The 15,496-nt window shown below is 38.0% G+C and overlaps 1 protein-coding gene across 2 annotated transcripts in view; it reads right to left on the bottom strand.

The window, feature by feature from the left end:
* Positions 1-571: 571 nt before the first annotated feature.
* LOC126416028 (poly [ADP-ribose] polymerase tankyrase) overlaps positions 572-15,496 on the bottom strand; it is a 301,772-nt gene continuing 286,847 nt past the window's right edge. For both annotated transcript variants that reach the window (XM_050083481.1, XM_050083482.1), the window contains exons 18-19: positions 4,244-4,400; positions 572-3,746 (exon numbers count right to left, since the gene is read on the bottom strand). In XM_050083481.1, the coding sequence (XP_049939438.1) occupies positions 3,666-3,746; positions 4,244-4,400 (238 nt within the window). In that variant the 3' untranslated portion in view covers positions 572-3,665. The remainder of the gene's footprint in view (positions 3,747-4,243; positions 4,401-15,496) is intronic.

Here is a 15,496-nt window from a genome sequence, read left to right as displayed (position 1 = left end):
CAAGTTGCCGCCGCTCACACCTGTCTTTCAACAACGTCTTTGCCTCTTTACTTCCGCCTCGACTGACATCTCTGCCCAAACTCTTTGTCTTTACAAATGTCTGCTTGTGTCTGTGTATGTGCGGATGGATATGTGTGTGTGTGTGTGTGTGTGTGTGTGTGTGTGTGTGTGTGTGTGTGTGTGCGCGCGCGCGCGCGCGCGCGCGAGTGTATACCCGTCCTTTTTTCCCCATAAGGTAAGTCTTTCCGCTCCCGGGATTGGAATGACTCCTTACCCTCTCCCTCAAAACCCACATCCTTTCGTCTTTCCCTCTCCTTCCCTCTTTCCTGACGAAGCTAGAATTTTGTGTGTATGTTTGTGTGTCTATCGACCTGCCAGCGCTTTTGTTTGGTAAGTCTCATCATCTTTGTTTTTAGATATATATAGTGCATTTGTATGTGTGTGTGTGTGTGTGTGTGTGTGTGTGTTGCGCGGGCGCGCACGCGAGGTGTTTTCTCATGCCAACAGCTAATTTATGCATGTTGTATATTATTAAGGTAACTTTAGAGGGAAGAAAGAAGCAGCAACAGAATGCGAATGAAAATCCTTTTATTTACACAAATGTAGAAACCCAGCTACTAATGTACATAAGCACCAATTTGTCAAACACTTATTGCACCAATATGGCTATTTTTTATTGTAATTTATTTAATGAATTTCTGTTCAAGTATTTTTGCATCACAGGGAAGACATCATTTTGCATGTTGTTATTTTGAATACTCAAACAGCTGTCTGAAATTAGAGGGGGATAGTCATTCCACTGCTGGAGTTTTGGAGATGGTCTAAGTGTGCGCCGAATGCAGTCCAACATTATAATGATGAACAGTACTTTGTACTAATTTTCTCACCTCTCTGTATTTCATATCTACTCTCAGCCACTTCAGCATTTCACAACAGGTGTGATATTAACTGTGCGATCAGAGGTGGCCATTGTCAGCATACATCCCAACAGCAGTCATCTGCCGGAATCCGCTTGCATGAAAAAGTATATTTAAAATCCAGAATGTATGTCAATTTCTCCCGAGAAGTTCATACATAGAATTCAGAAAATGGATTGGTCTACTAACTAAGTAGTCAAATAACTAGCAGGTTAATTGGAGGGGGGAAAAATCTGTTGAGTCTGAAAGATTTTGTGTGTTGAACACTGAACACAAAGACCAGGGGCTACAAATACTGTAAGAACATTGCAGTTTCGACTTCATCAAATGTTATTACAGTACAGCAGTTCGATTTTCTGCTGGAGATTACTCTTATAGGTACATACTAGACACTAAAAATCTATATATTATTGGCTTTTGGAAAAGTACCATCAATAACCAAAGCCAAGTGGTAACAGAAACAGTCACAAACTTTTTTTTCCCCCTTCTTCTCAGTACAAGAGAAAAAAGGGGCAGAGCCTGGCAGATTGTTTAAGAAGGAAAAAATCTTTTGTGTCATTTTAAAAGAAAAATAATATGACATTACAAATCTTTTATTGGGACTGCAATATTATTTTGTGTTACGTATTTTTTTGTGTCAAGTGTTTTAATGTTAAATGTTATTTCACCACATCTGCACTATACTGGGAATGTGTCACTGGTAACTTTATCTACTAGGTAGCTACTAATTTAATTTTCTTATTACTGGCATTAGGTATCTCTCTGGTTTATACGGCTGTGTTCACTGTTGCAAATCATTAGTTTAATACAATCAATATCAATTCAAAATGATGCAATTTGCTAAAGCGGGTTAACACCAGAAAAATGGAAGGAACATGACTGACAACACACACCTCATACAGCACAATGAGTTATTTGATAGAAACTGCATTTCTTTAAATATAGGGTTCGGCATGAAAACATTTTTATTATATCCAATAATATAAGAACATATAAAACAGCAACACAAGTAGTAACATAACTATGTAAAAAGACACTTGATGGGAGTCTATGAATCCTGCACAAATATTAAGAGATTGCTACAGACTCTTCTGTCAGTGCTGTCATATAAGTTCTCAAATATTTTAGCTACATAAAGATGTTAACTTGGCTCAGTGCCAGAAAAGCAATCCAAATGTCCAGGGTTCATTCCCCAGGCAATTCTAGGATTCTCATTTCACTTCCAGCAATTATTTGCAAACATGAAAAAATGCCAAGTTGCAGCATGGTTTGAAGGCCAAATCAAACTGTAAGGTCCCATACAACTGGCTGAGTAAGTCAGTTCAAAGGCTGGAGAAAGACAAGAGCATACCACTTCCAATAATGGCATGTCTAGTTAAGTGTGCCAGTGCGCAAACAAACATTCAAGCTGATGACAGCTTTACTTTTGTAAAGGCATCAACAATACCACACCATGACATGGGACACTTCTTGAGGTGAAATTTCTGTTCACTTGATTCGTGATCCATTTCCAATACGTAATATTCATTAATTAAGATTTGGCATGAACAGTCATTTACTTTTATCACATTACAGCATAAAAATGTGGGAGCTATATGGGAATGTTCCTGATACTGGTATATCAGTAGGGGAGTTCACACACTCGGAAGATGGCATTGTGCTCTGATTCGAGTCAGTTCCTTTGGAGGATTCGTTTATTCAGTATTGTTCTGCTTGTTCGCATTCATTCAGGAAAGCACATCTCATGATACACTTCATCAACTTCTTATACAAAAGGACATTACACTTTACTCACATACAAGGCACTGTCTCTGGGGACTACTTCCAGAGTGCACACATTCACTAAAGCTGATGGGCAGTCTTTGGCTGTCATGGTGCTAATAGAACTGCACAATTTTCACAGCCATGAGATGAATGTCATCATGTTCAGCAAGGTTACTGATAAATATAACAGAGACCTATGTTTAATTGCCTTGTGCTAACATTTAGCACAAAAAACAATACCTGGTTGAAATCAGGACAGAAGAGATGAGCACATAAGGTGTGTTTTAATGCACCACATGATGTATCAGCCAACTGCATCATTCTGTTAAATCTAAAAGTAGCGAGACCTTTAAATTATGGCTTGCACATTAAGTATTTCTGTGCATGTATGGTGGCTGATAGTTTTCCACTGCAGTGTTCACCATGAGTGACAAATAAAACACAAATACTACACCCCTCTCTTAATGGAGTGAGTAATTAAATCTTGGGACATCACTAAACTAACCAGCATAAATGAGAAATATATTTGCTATTTGTTTCCTCCTTTTAGATTTCTAAATCCTGTACAAGTCTCATGTATTGTTATCTGTGACCAATAGTGATCTGAAAGCTCACTATTTTGAACAAGGAATATATCAAAAGGACTTTTAAAACAAATAATAACACTAGTATCTCAGTTCCTTAATTTATATTTTTGGTAACAACCATAATATAAATTTCCCCTTCCTTTAAATAATGGCAATGTTAGAGAAATACTGCTGGGATTGTAAGAATGTCTGTAGCATGATCAACAGCACACTAAGTGGGCCACTGGTCTGCGTCATTCCAGTCATCAGTCTTGCATATGCTAGGTGGCTGTGCCACAGACAGCCAGTGCAAGCAATGCAGGGCAAACTGCAACAGCTCGCCACCATTGCAGCAACAGTCCTGGGGCCTTGTCTCAGAGGGAGTGGGAACTGGCCCACTGCCTGCCAGAGTCACCAATCATCTGCTCTCTAGTTCTCCACTTGTTGGGCTCTCCTCTGGTTTCACAATTTGGTAAGTGATGAGATATTCCGGATAAGCCTGTAACAAAACATACATTAGGATCTTGGAAACAGTCTGACAGGTAAGAATATCCAATATAGTACTTATATTTTGAAAAAGATAGTCGCTACTCAACATATAGTGAGATGCCAAGTTCCAGACAGGCACAACAAAAAGATTGTCAGAAAGCGAGCTTTCAGCCAACAAAGCCTTTGTCGAAAATAGACAAAACACACACACACACACACACACACACACACACACACACACACACGTGTGCACGAACCCAGACACTTCAACTGCCAGAGACTGTGGTCATGTGTGTGTGTGTGTGTGTGTGTGTGTGTGTGTGTGTGTGTGTGTGTGTTTTGTCTATATTTGACAAAGGCCTTGTTGGCCAAAAGCTCACTTTCCGACAGTCTTTGTTGTGGCTATCAGTGATTTGGCATCTCCAGAATATGATGGGTGGCAACTATCCTCTTCATAATATTGTTACAGTCCATCCTGGATTTTCCACTGTTTAATGTAGTGCTTACCTGTTCTCCCCTGTACACAACGTACTCAGGAAACGTCAGACCACCAGCACTGGGTCGTCCCATTACAGAGTGGTGACCAGGTGGTGCATGGGCCATTTTCATTGCACTAAATTGGAGGAATGACTTCCCTAAAGTAACTCTGCACAGCAACAAATGCCTGTAAATAAAAAAGAAAATTTCTCTTCAAGCAGAAATTTCATGAGTCTGTGTTTCATAAACTATTTTGCCGATATCTTAGCATGCATAACTTTGCTCTTCTCTGTTTTGTAACATTAGAATATTAGACTAGACACATTTGCTTGAAAGCAGTGACACTGAACAACTATTTTTAAATTATTCACTGATGCTCTACATTTCATAAATCAGGGTGTATATGTGGGGAAGGGGGGGCAGAACTGGATTTTTCCTGGATGTGTGTGTTAAAAATACACTTTTTTCTGGGTAACAATGCATTTTTTTCCTCCCCAGGGTGAAAGTATGTGTTTTCTGTGTTAAGTGACAATATATTTTCCCTCAGATCTTTAAATTGTATCAGTCCTTTGAATGGTAAACATTTTATGCACTGGCACAGAGCTTTCAGATCTCCGAGCAAAATGCATCACTTTTGGGAAGATCTTCAATGCGCGGCAACATGTACACTGCATATTTTGTTATTATGAAAGTATAAATACAAATTCCTCAAAGTAGTTTCCAAACAAAGAATGCCAAAATATGAAATGTGATGCCAATGCTACAATACAGAAACCGAGAGCATAGTAGTGTTCTGAATGGTCTGGCAGAGAACTTCGAATTTGGGAAAATATGGCATGATAATATGTATTCTTGCTTTTCAAAATATTACAGCTAGATGATATTTTTCATCAAGAAAAGCTAAACTTTCACTGGTTGTAAAAAAAATTTTTGCTGTTTTTTCTGAGCATGTTAGGCAGGATCCTACGAGCACAGCTTAAATTACAGCAGCTGAATATTCCTGACAAGCGTGACAGTAAATTGCACTGGTGTGAACAGAACATTTCATGGCTTACTTGATCGAACACATATTCCATTAAGCATTTTTACTTTTCTACAGAAAAGATGATTATGTGTGAAATTGCTCAAGAACTCACTTTCCACTTTTTTTCTGAAGGATTATACTTTTTGCCATCATTATTGCATAATTTGTAATCTATAAAGAACCAAAGCAAATATGAAGCATTGTCTTTTTTAGCCTGCGTTACCGGTACCCTCTGAGATATATCTGACACCAGTAAAATTTTAAATGATGGCATAAACGGTTGGTCTTCTGGGCCTGAAATTTTTCTAAGTGGCTGGTCCTCAAAGTATTAGGTTTTGAAAGAGTCAAACATTCCATGAATTAAGAAATTCATCACACATTCCATTACAACATGTAATTCATCTTGCATAAAAGGAAATTTACTTTGAAAGTAACGTTTCTCAGACCACCATTCGCAATATTTTCCTGCGGCCAGGTAAAAATGTAAACAGTTGTGATGTCACGCTTATCGAAAGCAGCTTGTTGTTAGGAAGTATTGCAACTAAAGTTTTATTTTGGTGTTATTTTCTTGTTTGTGTTTTACTCCTGTAATATTATTGTGTGGTAGCAGGCTAAAGTAAAATTCTTTGTTAGAGTAATAGTTCTTATCAGTCATAATTACAAAAATTTAATTGAAAACCAAAATAATCAAAAATTTCCAGGCTCCTAAAAGATTCCCAGGTATTACTAGGATGAAACAATTCCCGGGTTTTTCCCAGATTTCCCGGTTCTGCCAGAGCGTACACACCCTATAAATATGGTTAATGGGGAGAACCAGAACTATAATTATCTGTTATGTCATTAATGAGGAACAGACTACATGTAACATTTTTGTGATCACTGTTTCAGCACTTGAAACTAAGTATAAGTCAGAATAATTCCCGTGGATAGGCCATGACTGACGTCTTTTCCATTTTATTTATTAATCTTTGCAAAATGAAATAAATCATCATCATCATTATTCTTTGTATTATCATCATTGCTTAGATTTTCCTAATAAAAGTTTTGGATATGTAACGACTTTTTCTCAGGAACAGGAAAATTTCATGTGGACATTAATACAAAATCAACAGTCTTTACGGAATGTTGTACAATTTGATGCTGTCCTTGTGCCCGTTTCAAAATGTAAATCTGATGGCCGCAGTTCATTAATATTTGTAACTGATTTTGGTTTTTTTCTCCAGGCTGAAATTTTCATATTATTATTTTGCAAATAAAGAACTATGGTTCTAGATATGATGTCCGACATACTTCCAATTAACTCCCCTCTGGTAACAGTTTTTTAAAGTGCTGATGTCACATTTCTCGTAACTTTTGCACAGCAAACTATACAAAGAATGACAAATTCTTGAGAGCTCTTTTATGTAGTGTCTCAATAAAATTGCATGTTTTCTCAGTACGTGAGTATAAATATTAAAACCACCAAACTGTAAATCACGCTCTGGAGAAATGTGTGATGAGTAATTGGATTAAGAATGGAAAAGACCTACCGTGATTTAGTAACAAAATTCAGAAAATGTCAAGGATCCAGAGATTGTTGAACACTCAGGTCAAAAAAGGACTTGGAAATGTTGACAGACAAATGTTAGAAATATTTGAGTGTATAAAAACATCAATGCATAAAGCATATGAAACTTCCACCACCATACCTTAGTGAAGGATCTTGCCGAGAACCTGAAAAAATTCTACTGTAGCAATAGAAGACAGCAAAAGGAAGACTGCAGCTTTAAATTTCGTATTTAAAAAAAATCACTGATTTATGAGGATCATACAGACAGACCATCATTCGACCCTAATGCAGACTCTTGTATGTAGGATATAGAAATAGGCATTTCTAGCGTTAAGAAACAACTGAAAAAGTTAAAAAACAAGGAAGTCCCCAGGTCAGACAGAATCACAATTTGGTTTTACAGAGACAAGTCTATGGCAATGACCCTTTACTTGGCTCACATTTACTGCACGTCTCTCACATAGTGCGAAGTCCCAAGTGACTGGAAGAAAGTGCATGGGACTCCTTGCATGTAAGGAGGATAAAAGAAGGGACCCACAAAATTACAGACACACATCTTTAACACTGGTATGCTACAGAATTCTTGACTGTGTGTAAGTTTTAATATAATAAGACTCCTTGAAACAGAAAAGCTTCTGTCGACAAATCAGCACCGATTTCAAAAGGACCATTTATGCAAATCTCATCTTGCCTCTTTCTCCCACAATATCCTGTGAACCATGGATGAAGGGTAAGAGGCAGAGTCCATATCCCCAGATTTTTTAAAGTGTTTGAGTGCATTACAAACAATCATTTTCTTATTTGCATTTCTCGTATTTGTCTTGCTGGTACCTACTGGATATTGCATGCTCCAAACTAATGAACATTGCTAAAGAATTTTAAAAGAGAGTCAGAAGTGGAAAAAGTTCTAACATTCCAGACATATTATTCGCTATGGATTTAATACAGAGGTGAAGGCAACAGGAGCAGCTTGGAACCTTTGTATTGTGTGTGCGATGAGTGCTGTATCTGACGAACTGATCATTTAAACATCAAGTGACACTTGCATTTAATAGGCAAGGTTCAGAAGGTGGAGATAGGGGTACTGCATCCTCCAATTCAGAGCAAAAAAAGCCAAACGGATAAGATAGGGGTACTGCATCCTCCAATTCAGAGCAAAAACAGCCAAACGGATAACCATTGCTGCATTTTTGCTTGACCATCATCAGTTTGCTCATGGGGAATTTAAAATGCAATATTGTTATTGGTGATGAGTTATGATGCCTTTATGTTAACTTTTTAAGAACAAATTATTGGTTGAGCCTTAAAACACACACACACACACACACACACACACACACACACACACACACACAGAGTGGAGCAAAGGGCTATCTGAACACAATATTTTGCCAGTGGTTCAAAAAGGGCATTGAGCACTACTAACCCCTCCTGAAAGGTGTGCCTATCGCAGCTAGTGCTTGTTGCCAATGACTAAGATGCCTTTCTGTTACAGTGTAAGGGAAACGACCCACAAAATTGCATCATGTGGTCCTACTATAACATGATTCACTCTGCTGATTTCACAAACAAAACTACCCTGGAGTTCACTTTAAAAATCATCCCCCACACACTTTTTATACCTTCAAATGTTCACCATTCTCGCTCCTTATCAATAAACTGATAAGAAAATACCTTGCTGGATGAAAATGCACTCCAAACATGTTTTAAGAAACCATTGACTCAGATCCAGTAGAATTTTATAGGTGTGGAATTGATAAACTACACGAGCATTGTCAGGCTGTTTTACATAATGTGAGAGAAGAGTCTCTTGATGATTGATTTCTCTCTGATGTAAAATAATAGAAAAGCTATCATATAATACACTGTAGTAATATGAATGAAAACTATATACTGAAATTCTGTTGTAATAAAAAATAAGGCTCCCGAAACAGGAATGAATCTATATGGGCCCAAATTAGTAACATGACATTCACACTGGGCTTCAAAATGGTCCATGTTTACTTGCTGTCCTGTGTCAATCTCAAATAGCACAGAAATGTGGCAGTTCATAAATAAAATAAGTAAGAGTTCCTTATTGATTTTCAATCTGGCTGCCTACAGCTCTGTCACACAAGTGATAAAAGTCTGGCCTTCAATGAGACTGGAAATGTGAATCAAAGCAGCATTCACTTCACAGGTGACCATGTTATCTCAGAGACAGCGAAGAGATACAGTATTTGGCTCTACCTTATTGCCCCAGTTGTGGCTGCAACAGCTAAATTGCAATGCAAAAGATGAGATCAGTTGCAATTTCTACAGGGAATGACTTTCTTGGACAACCATAAATTGATAACCTTATTTCGCACCTTATGTGTAAATCACTCAGGTTAAACAAAAAATGATACGAATATATCAAGGGAATTAAACAGAGAAATTCTGTGCCATACAGGAAGTACCTCATCACTCACAGAGCTGCCAAACATATTCTGCGTTGTTGCCAAGATTAAGTTATACTACTAGTAGGAAGAATCCAGCTAATGTGTTCCTTGAGTCAGCTGTGAAGTACCTACAGTGTCTGCCTCAAAGAAGTTGTGCAGAGGGTTGGAATACCAAAAGTAAGTGTCACTGAATCTTATTCACATTTCTGTAACTAGGTTTAGGGAGTAGCCATAGTTACTAATAATACTTAGACATATACCAACTGCAAACAAATCATACAACAATAACTGTCACAATTATTTGTGTTTTTCTGTCTTAAGCAGACTGAAAACTAAAATGCTCATCACCGGACATGATTCACATTTTTGGAGCAACTACAGTGTTTATACTGTGAATGTTATGGGTAAGCAACACATCTTTTCACTAACTATAGGCTTAGAAAATATCTTTTTTCAGACTGCTGTCATTGGAACTGTCCCAAAAAGAGAGAAATGAAGAGACAACAACACAGCATTGATTGCAAAATGTTAACAGGCACAGGGAAACTTCGTAAGCTATGAACAATAAAGTTCCAACCAGAAAAGGCTACCGTGCAGGCAAACACATGCAATGACAGATAATGTGGGCTCAAAAAGCCATTGAAAGTTAAACTGGTCACAGATAGCAAGGCGTCAAAAATATGAACAACATTTATCATTGCTATAATGGAGGCAAAGATCAAAACAGTATGGTTTCCCATAAGATAAATGACAAGAGACATCATAATTTACTTGTAAAATAACCTTCTTGCAGTCAAAAATTCAATTTTCCACCTCATTGTTGCTTATTATGCATGCAACATTTGATCAAAGTTACACGTAAACATCTGGCGAAGCCATTGAAAATTAAATTAGTCACAGATAGCAAGGCGTCAAGAATATGAACATTTCTCATTGCTATAATGTAGGCAAAGATCAAAATAGTAAGGTTTCCCATAACATAAATGACAAGAGACATCATAATTTACTCATAAAACAACCTTCTTGCAGTCAAAAATGCAATTTTCCACCTCACTGTTGGTTATTATGCACACATCATTTCATGAAAGTTGCACATAAACATCTGGTGAAGACAGTAGGATAATTCAGCTCCAGTCCTGCAAGTCCGTTGACTATCACTGAGTTGCCAAATGTGTTCTGGATGGCATTTTATATACAATTTGGTTTTCAGACAATATTAGGGATTTGAAGAACATTTGTCTTTCTATCTGTGTAATAACATTTTAATGGCATCCTTTCCACAGTCATTGTTTTGTGATGTCGTCAGTTCATTTCAAACACACGTGAATCAGAGTGTACCACCCATATAGTCAAACAGTCAAACGGTAAGTATGTTCCAGAACAGTGGAAGAAGGATTGCAGGGAGTTTATTACTAACTAACTATAACATGTGAAACATGTAGTGACTTTCATTTCAGCTGCATAGCAGAAGGTAATATTTGTTAAGGATTTACCTGCAGATTTAATGTAATTACCACAAGAAGGAACACTGTGCCTGCTTGGTGGTAATGAGATAGACATGTGCTTCTTACTTAGACTGAGCAGACTGATGAGTGTTTCCTTTCAAATGTTTTTGATTCTGTTCTCTGCTTGTTCTTGAGGGGAAACAAGAGGCTGTCTAGCGGGGCAGGTGTTCCTAGCCATACATCAGTGTACAGGATGAAGTAAGTAGATCTTAATCAGAGTAGTTGTTCATAAGAAGCATAAGAAACTGCTTCACCACTAATGTCATTCAAAGTAACTGACAGTGTAAGATCACCACATTTACTGAGCACCTGCATCATCCTGATCATACAGTTGTTACAATATAACTGTTACTGATGCTTTGCTAAAACAAACATAAAGTGCTTTATGAATGAGAATGCCTAAGACTGAGACCCAAAATAACAATAAGAGGTAAACAAAACAGTTTTCTCAAGTTCTTGGAGTTTGATTTTAATTCATTCCTGATAGTTGTGCACTAACAGGTCCTTTCAGCTATCAGAATATTTGTGTGGGCATCACTGAATTTTAATAACTTCAACACACTATAATACCTTAAGCAGTATTCCCTTTTGGGTTGAATATGATTCAAAATGCGACAAATCATCGAGTAAAACTGAAGTGATATCAGGTGTTCCCAAGGGAAGCGTCCTGGGACCTCTGCTGTTCCTGGTCTATATAAATGACCTGGGTGACAATCTGAGCAATTCTCTTAGGTTGTTCGCAGATGATGCTGTAATTTACCGTCTAGTAAGGTCATCCGAAGACCAGTATCAGTTGCAAAGCGATTTAGAAAAGATTGCTGTATGGTGGGCAGGTGGCAGTTGACGCTAAATAACGAAAAGTGTGAGGTGATCCACATGAGTTCCAAAAGAAATCCGTTGGAATTCGATTACTCGATAAATAGTATAATTCTCAAGGCTGTCAATTCAACTAAGTATCTGGGTGTTAAAATTACGAACAACTTCAGTTGGAAAGACCACATAGATAATATTGTGGGGAAGGCGAGCCAAAGGTTGCGTTTCATTGGCAGGACACTTAGAAGATGTAACAAGTCCACTAAAGAGACAGCTTACACTACACTTGTTCGTCCTCTGTTAGAATATTGCTGCGCGGTGTAGGATCCTTACCAGGTGGGATTGACGGAGGACATCGAAAGAGTGCAAAAAGGGCAGCTCGTTTTGTATTATCACGTAATAAGGGAGAGAGTGTGGCAGATATGATACACGAATTGGGATGGAAGTCATTAAAGCAAAGACGTTTTTCGTCGCGGTGAGATCGATTTACGAAATTTCAGTCACCAACTTTGTCTTCCGAATGCGAAAATATTTTGTTGAGCCCAACCTACATAGGTAGGAAAGATCATCAAAATAAAATAAGAGAAATCAGAGCTCGAACAGAAAGGTTTAGGTGTTCGTTTTTTCCGCATGCTGTTCGGGAGTGGAATGGTAGAGAGATAGTATGATTGTGGTTTGATGAACCCTCTGCCAAGCACTTAAATGTGAATTGCAGAGTAGTCATGTAGATGTAGATTATTTTGACTTTCAGTCCATCTTCTGATGACTTACAGAATGATATCTGAACCATTCTGACAGTTGTGTTACCTGTCACCTGAATTCTGTGGAAAGTTGCACCATCTGGCAGTCAATGCTGTATGCACATATGTGCAAAGATCTTCACTGCTGTAAAGGGTACTCTCCATTTCTGCATGTTCCCCATACCATAATTAGTAAAACAACATAAGACTCATTCTGCCAAATGACCTGATGTCCACAAGTTTTAAATAAGAACCAGCAAGCGGTGGTAATGCATGAAAGGAAATGTCATGTCTTATTATGCTTCAAAATTCTAAAATTTTATTTTCTCGCTCCATACCAAAACAAGTGCTATGAGATGCGAGGAGGAAATGCATTATATAATTCTGAAAAAAATTATTTACTTGAGTACTACTACATAGGGCGGACAAGCTCCTTTTGGTGTAAATTTTGGTATCACCACATCTTACGTTTTCTTGTAATCAAAGGCAAGTGGACAGTCTATTACTGGTTAACATTCTGATGACTAACAACATGATAATGGTTCCACTTGCTCCATCAAATCTGTGGAAAGAGTTACACACTGGTTACTCAACAAACATGCACACAGTGTTGTGTGCACACTGTATTCAGAGTCAAGATGGGGTCTTTCTGTTTGTATCATAGCATCTGCTGCAGTGCTGATCGGTCAGCCATCAAACAAATTGGACATTGCTTATTGCTGCACTTGTGACTAGTCACAATCTCAAAGAATTTAGTTAATGTTATATACAGGACACAGGTTTGTAACTCGCCACGGCATCAAAATACTTCACAATGATATTTAATTCAATTATTATTACTGTTTGTCTTCTAAATCTTAATGTTATCTATTCATACAATGCGTGAACATGCGGGCACGCCACCCCTTTGACTTTTGTTGCTTTGAATTGGAGTAAAAAGTACTTCTACTCCTGACTTCTGAACATCATCAATTAAATGCAAATGTCACACAATTTTTAAATGGTCGCCGTTAATCACATATGTTTATTATTCGGACTTCCTGAATGTGGAAAATCATCTATCTGTCTTTAAACAGGAACATCCTTTTCTAACGTGTTTTCACAAAAGGATCCCCCCCCCCCCCCAACACACACACACACACACACACACACACACACACACACAGTTTCTGAAGTGCCTCTGTTGCCTTCACCCCAGTAGCAAATGCTGTGTGTCAAATGTTAGAACTTTTTCCACTTGTGACTCTATTTACAACTCTTTAACAATGTTCGTAAGTTTCAAGCATACAAAACCTACTATGTAACTGCAAGATAAATACTAGAGGTGCAAATAAGAAAATGATAGATCATAACAGTCATGGCGCCGGGTTTGCCTGGTCAGTGGGTGGCATGTTGCGTATAGTTGGTAACTAGTGGCTGCTGATTTGTTCTGGTCTTGACGCAGCCATTGGCGGAATTATATCTGGAAGTTTTTGCTATTAGTGGGGGTTTAGACAGTGAAGTGAATTATCTTTGAGGTTCCATCAGATATAACTTTTGCAGACACCCAAAATGATTTAAAAACTATGGCTTTGAGGAGTCTCATACTCACGACTCTTATCTCTACACAGCGCAATGTTTACCACTAGACCACGAGCTGAGACACCTCTGTAATGGCTTGCGAAGAATGACAGAACTTCCTCCACACACTTCCGCATCCTACATTGCTTCCAGATCAGGCAGATGGCTGGACTTAGAATTCCGAGTGACGGTTGATTATATTGACTGATTTAAGTCCCTGTGGCAGCAGTGTTTTAAGCTAAAGACGGAGTATAATTACAATACCAGAATAAAAATTATATTCATTACTACACATTAAGGTTGTCTCGCGCACAAATAAGGGTGCACAATGCAGCAACTAAAATTTTTGATCATTTACTCAATGATATAAAATGTCTTGACAGATAGCAAAGCAAACTTTGAAAACAAGCTGAAAAAGTTTCTCCTTGCCAACTCTCACTCCAAAGAAGAATGTCTATTACAATAATGTGTAAAAGGTGTTGGACAGGAATTACTAATTCACTTCAGTACATTTAATAACAACACTTTATGTTCTAAATGTAGAACATTTACAAATCAATTTGCAATGTGAATGTGAAATGACTCGCTCTGCATCATTAGGATTTATTCTGCGAATGATCCATGGAACATGAAACTAACTAACTAATAAACTACAATTTAGGAAATGACAGGTAGCTACTTAATGTAAAGAAGACACAATTTGTAGACAGGTACAATTAAAAGGCACTTAAATAAAGCTTTCGGCTACAGCCTTCATCAGTAAAAGAGAGATGCACATCGTTCACACACACATGCTAGCACACCTCACACACGCTATACCTCTATTTATCATTACTGTTCCTGTTCTACTCGCAATTGGAGTGAGGGAAAAACGACTGTATGCCTCTGTATGAGGCCTAATCTTACCTTCATGGTCCTTACGTACAATATATATTGTCAGCAGTACAATTGTTTGGCAGTCACCTTCAAACGCCATTTCTCTAAATTTTCTCAACAGTACTTCTCAAAAAGAACATTGCCTTCCCTCCAGGTATTCCCATTTGAGTTCCCGAAGCATCTCCGCTAACACTTATGTGCTGTTTGAACCTATTGGTAACAAATCTAGCAGCCCGCCTCTGAATTGCTTAATGTCTTCCTTCAATTCGACCTGGTATGGATCCCAAACACTCTAGCAATACTCAAGAATAGGTTACACCAGTGTCCTTTATAGGCAAAACTCTTTCCTAATATTCTCCCAATGAACTGAATTCAACCATTTGCCTTCCCTAGCACAATTCTGACATACTCGTTCCACCTCATATTGCTTTGCAACATTATGCCCAGATATTGAAATGACTTGACTATGTCTAGCAGGACACTACTAATACTGTACCCAAACACTTCAGGTTTGATCTTACTACTCATCCGTATTAACTTGCATTTTTCCACATTTAGGACTAGGTGCCATTTATCACAACAACTGAAGTTTTTGTCTGTCATCTTGTACCTTCCAACAGAAACTCAACTTCAACACCTTATTTTACACTACGACATCATCAGCAAACAACTGCAGATTGCTGCCCACCCTGTTCGCCATGTTATTTATGTATGCAGAGGACAACAGTGGTCCTATCACACTTCCCTGCGGCACTCCTGACAATATCCTTGTCTCCGATTAACACACACCGTTGAG

The sequence above is a fragment of the Schistocerca serialis genome, chromosome 8 (assembly GCF_023864345.2).
Source record: "Schistocerca serialis cubense isolate TAMUIC-IGC-003099 chromosome 8, iqSchSeri2.2, whole genome shotgun sequence".
NCBI classification, from domain to species: domain Eukaryota; kingdom Metazoa; phylum Arthropoda; class Insecta; order Orthoptera; family Acrididae; genus Schistocerca; species Schistocerca serialis.
This window is presented reverse-complemented; position numbering and strand designations above follow the sequence as displayed.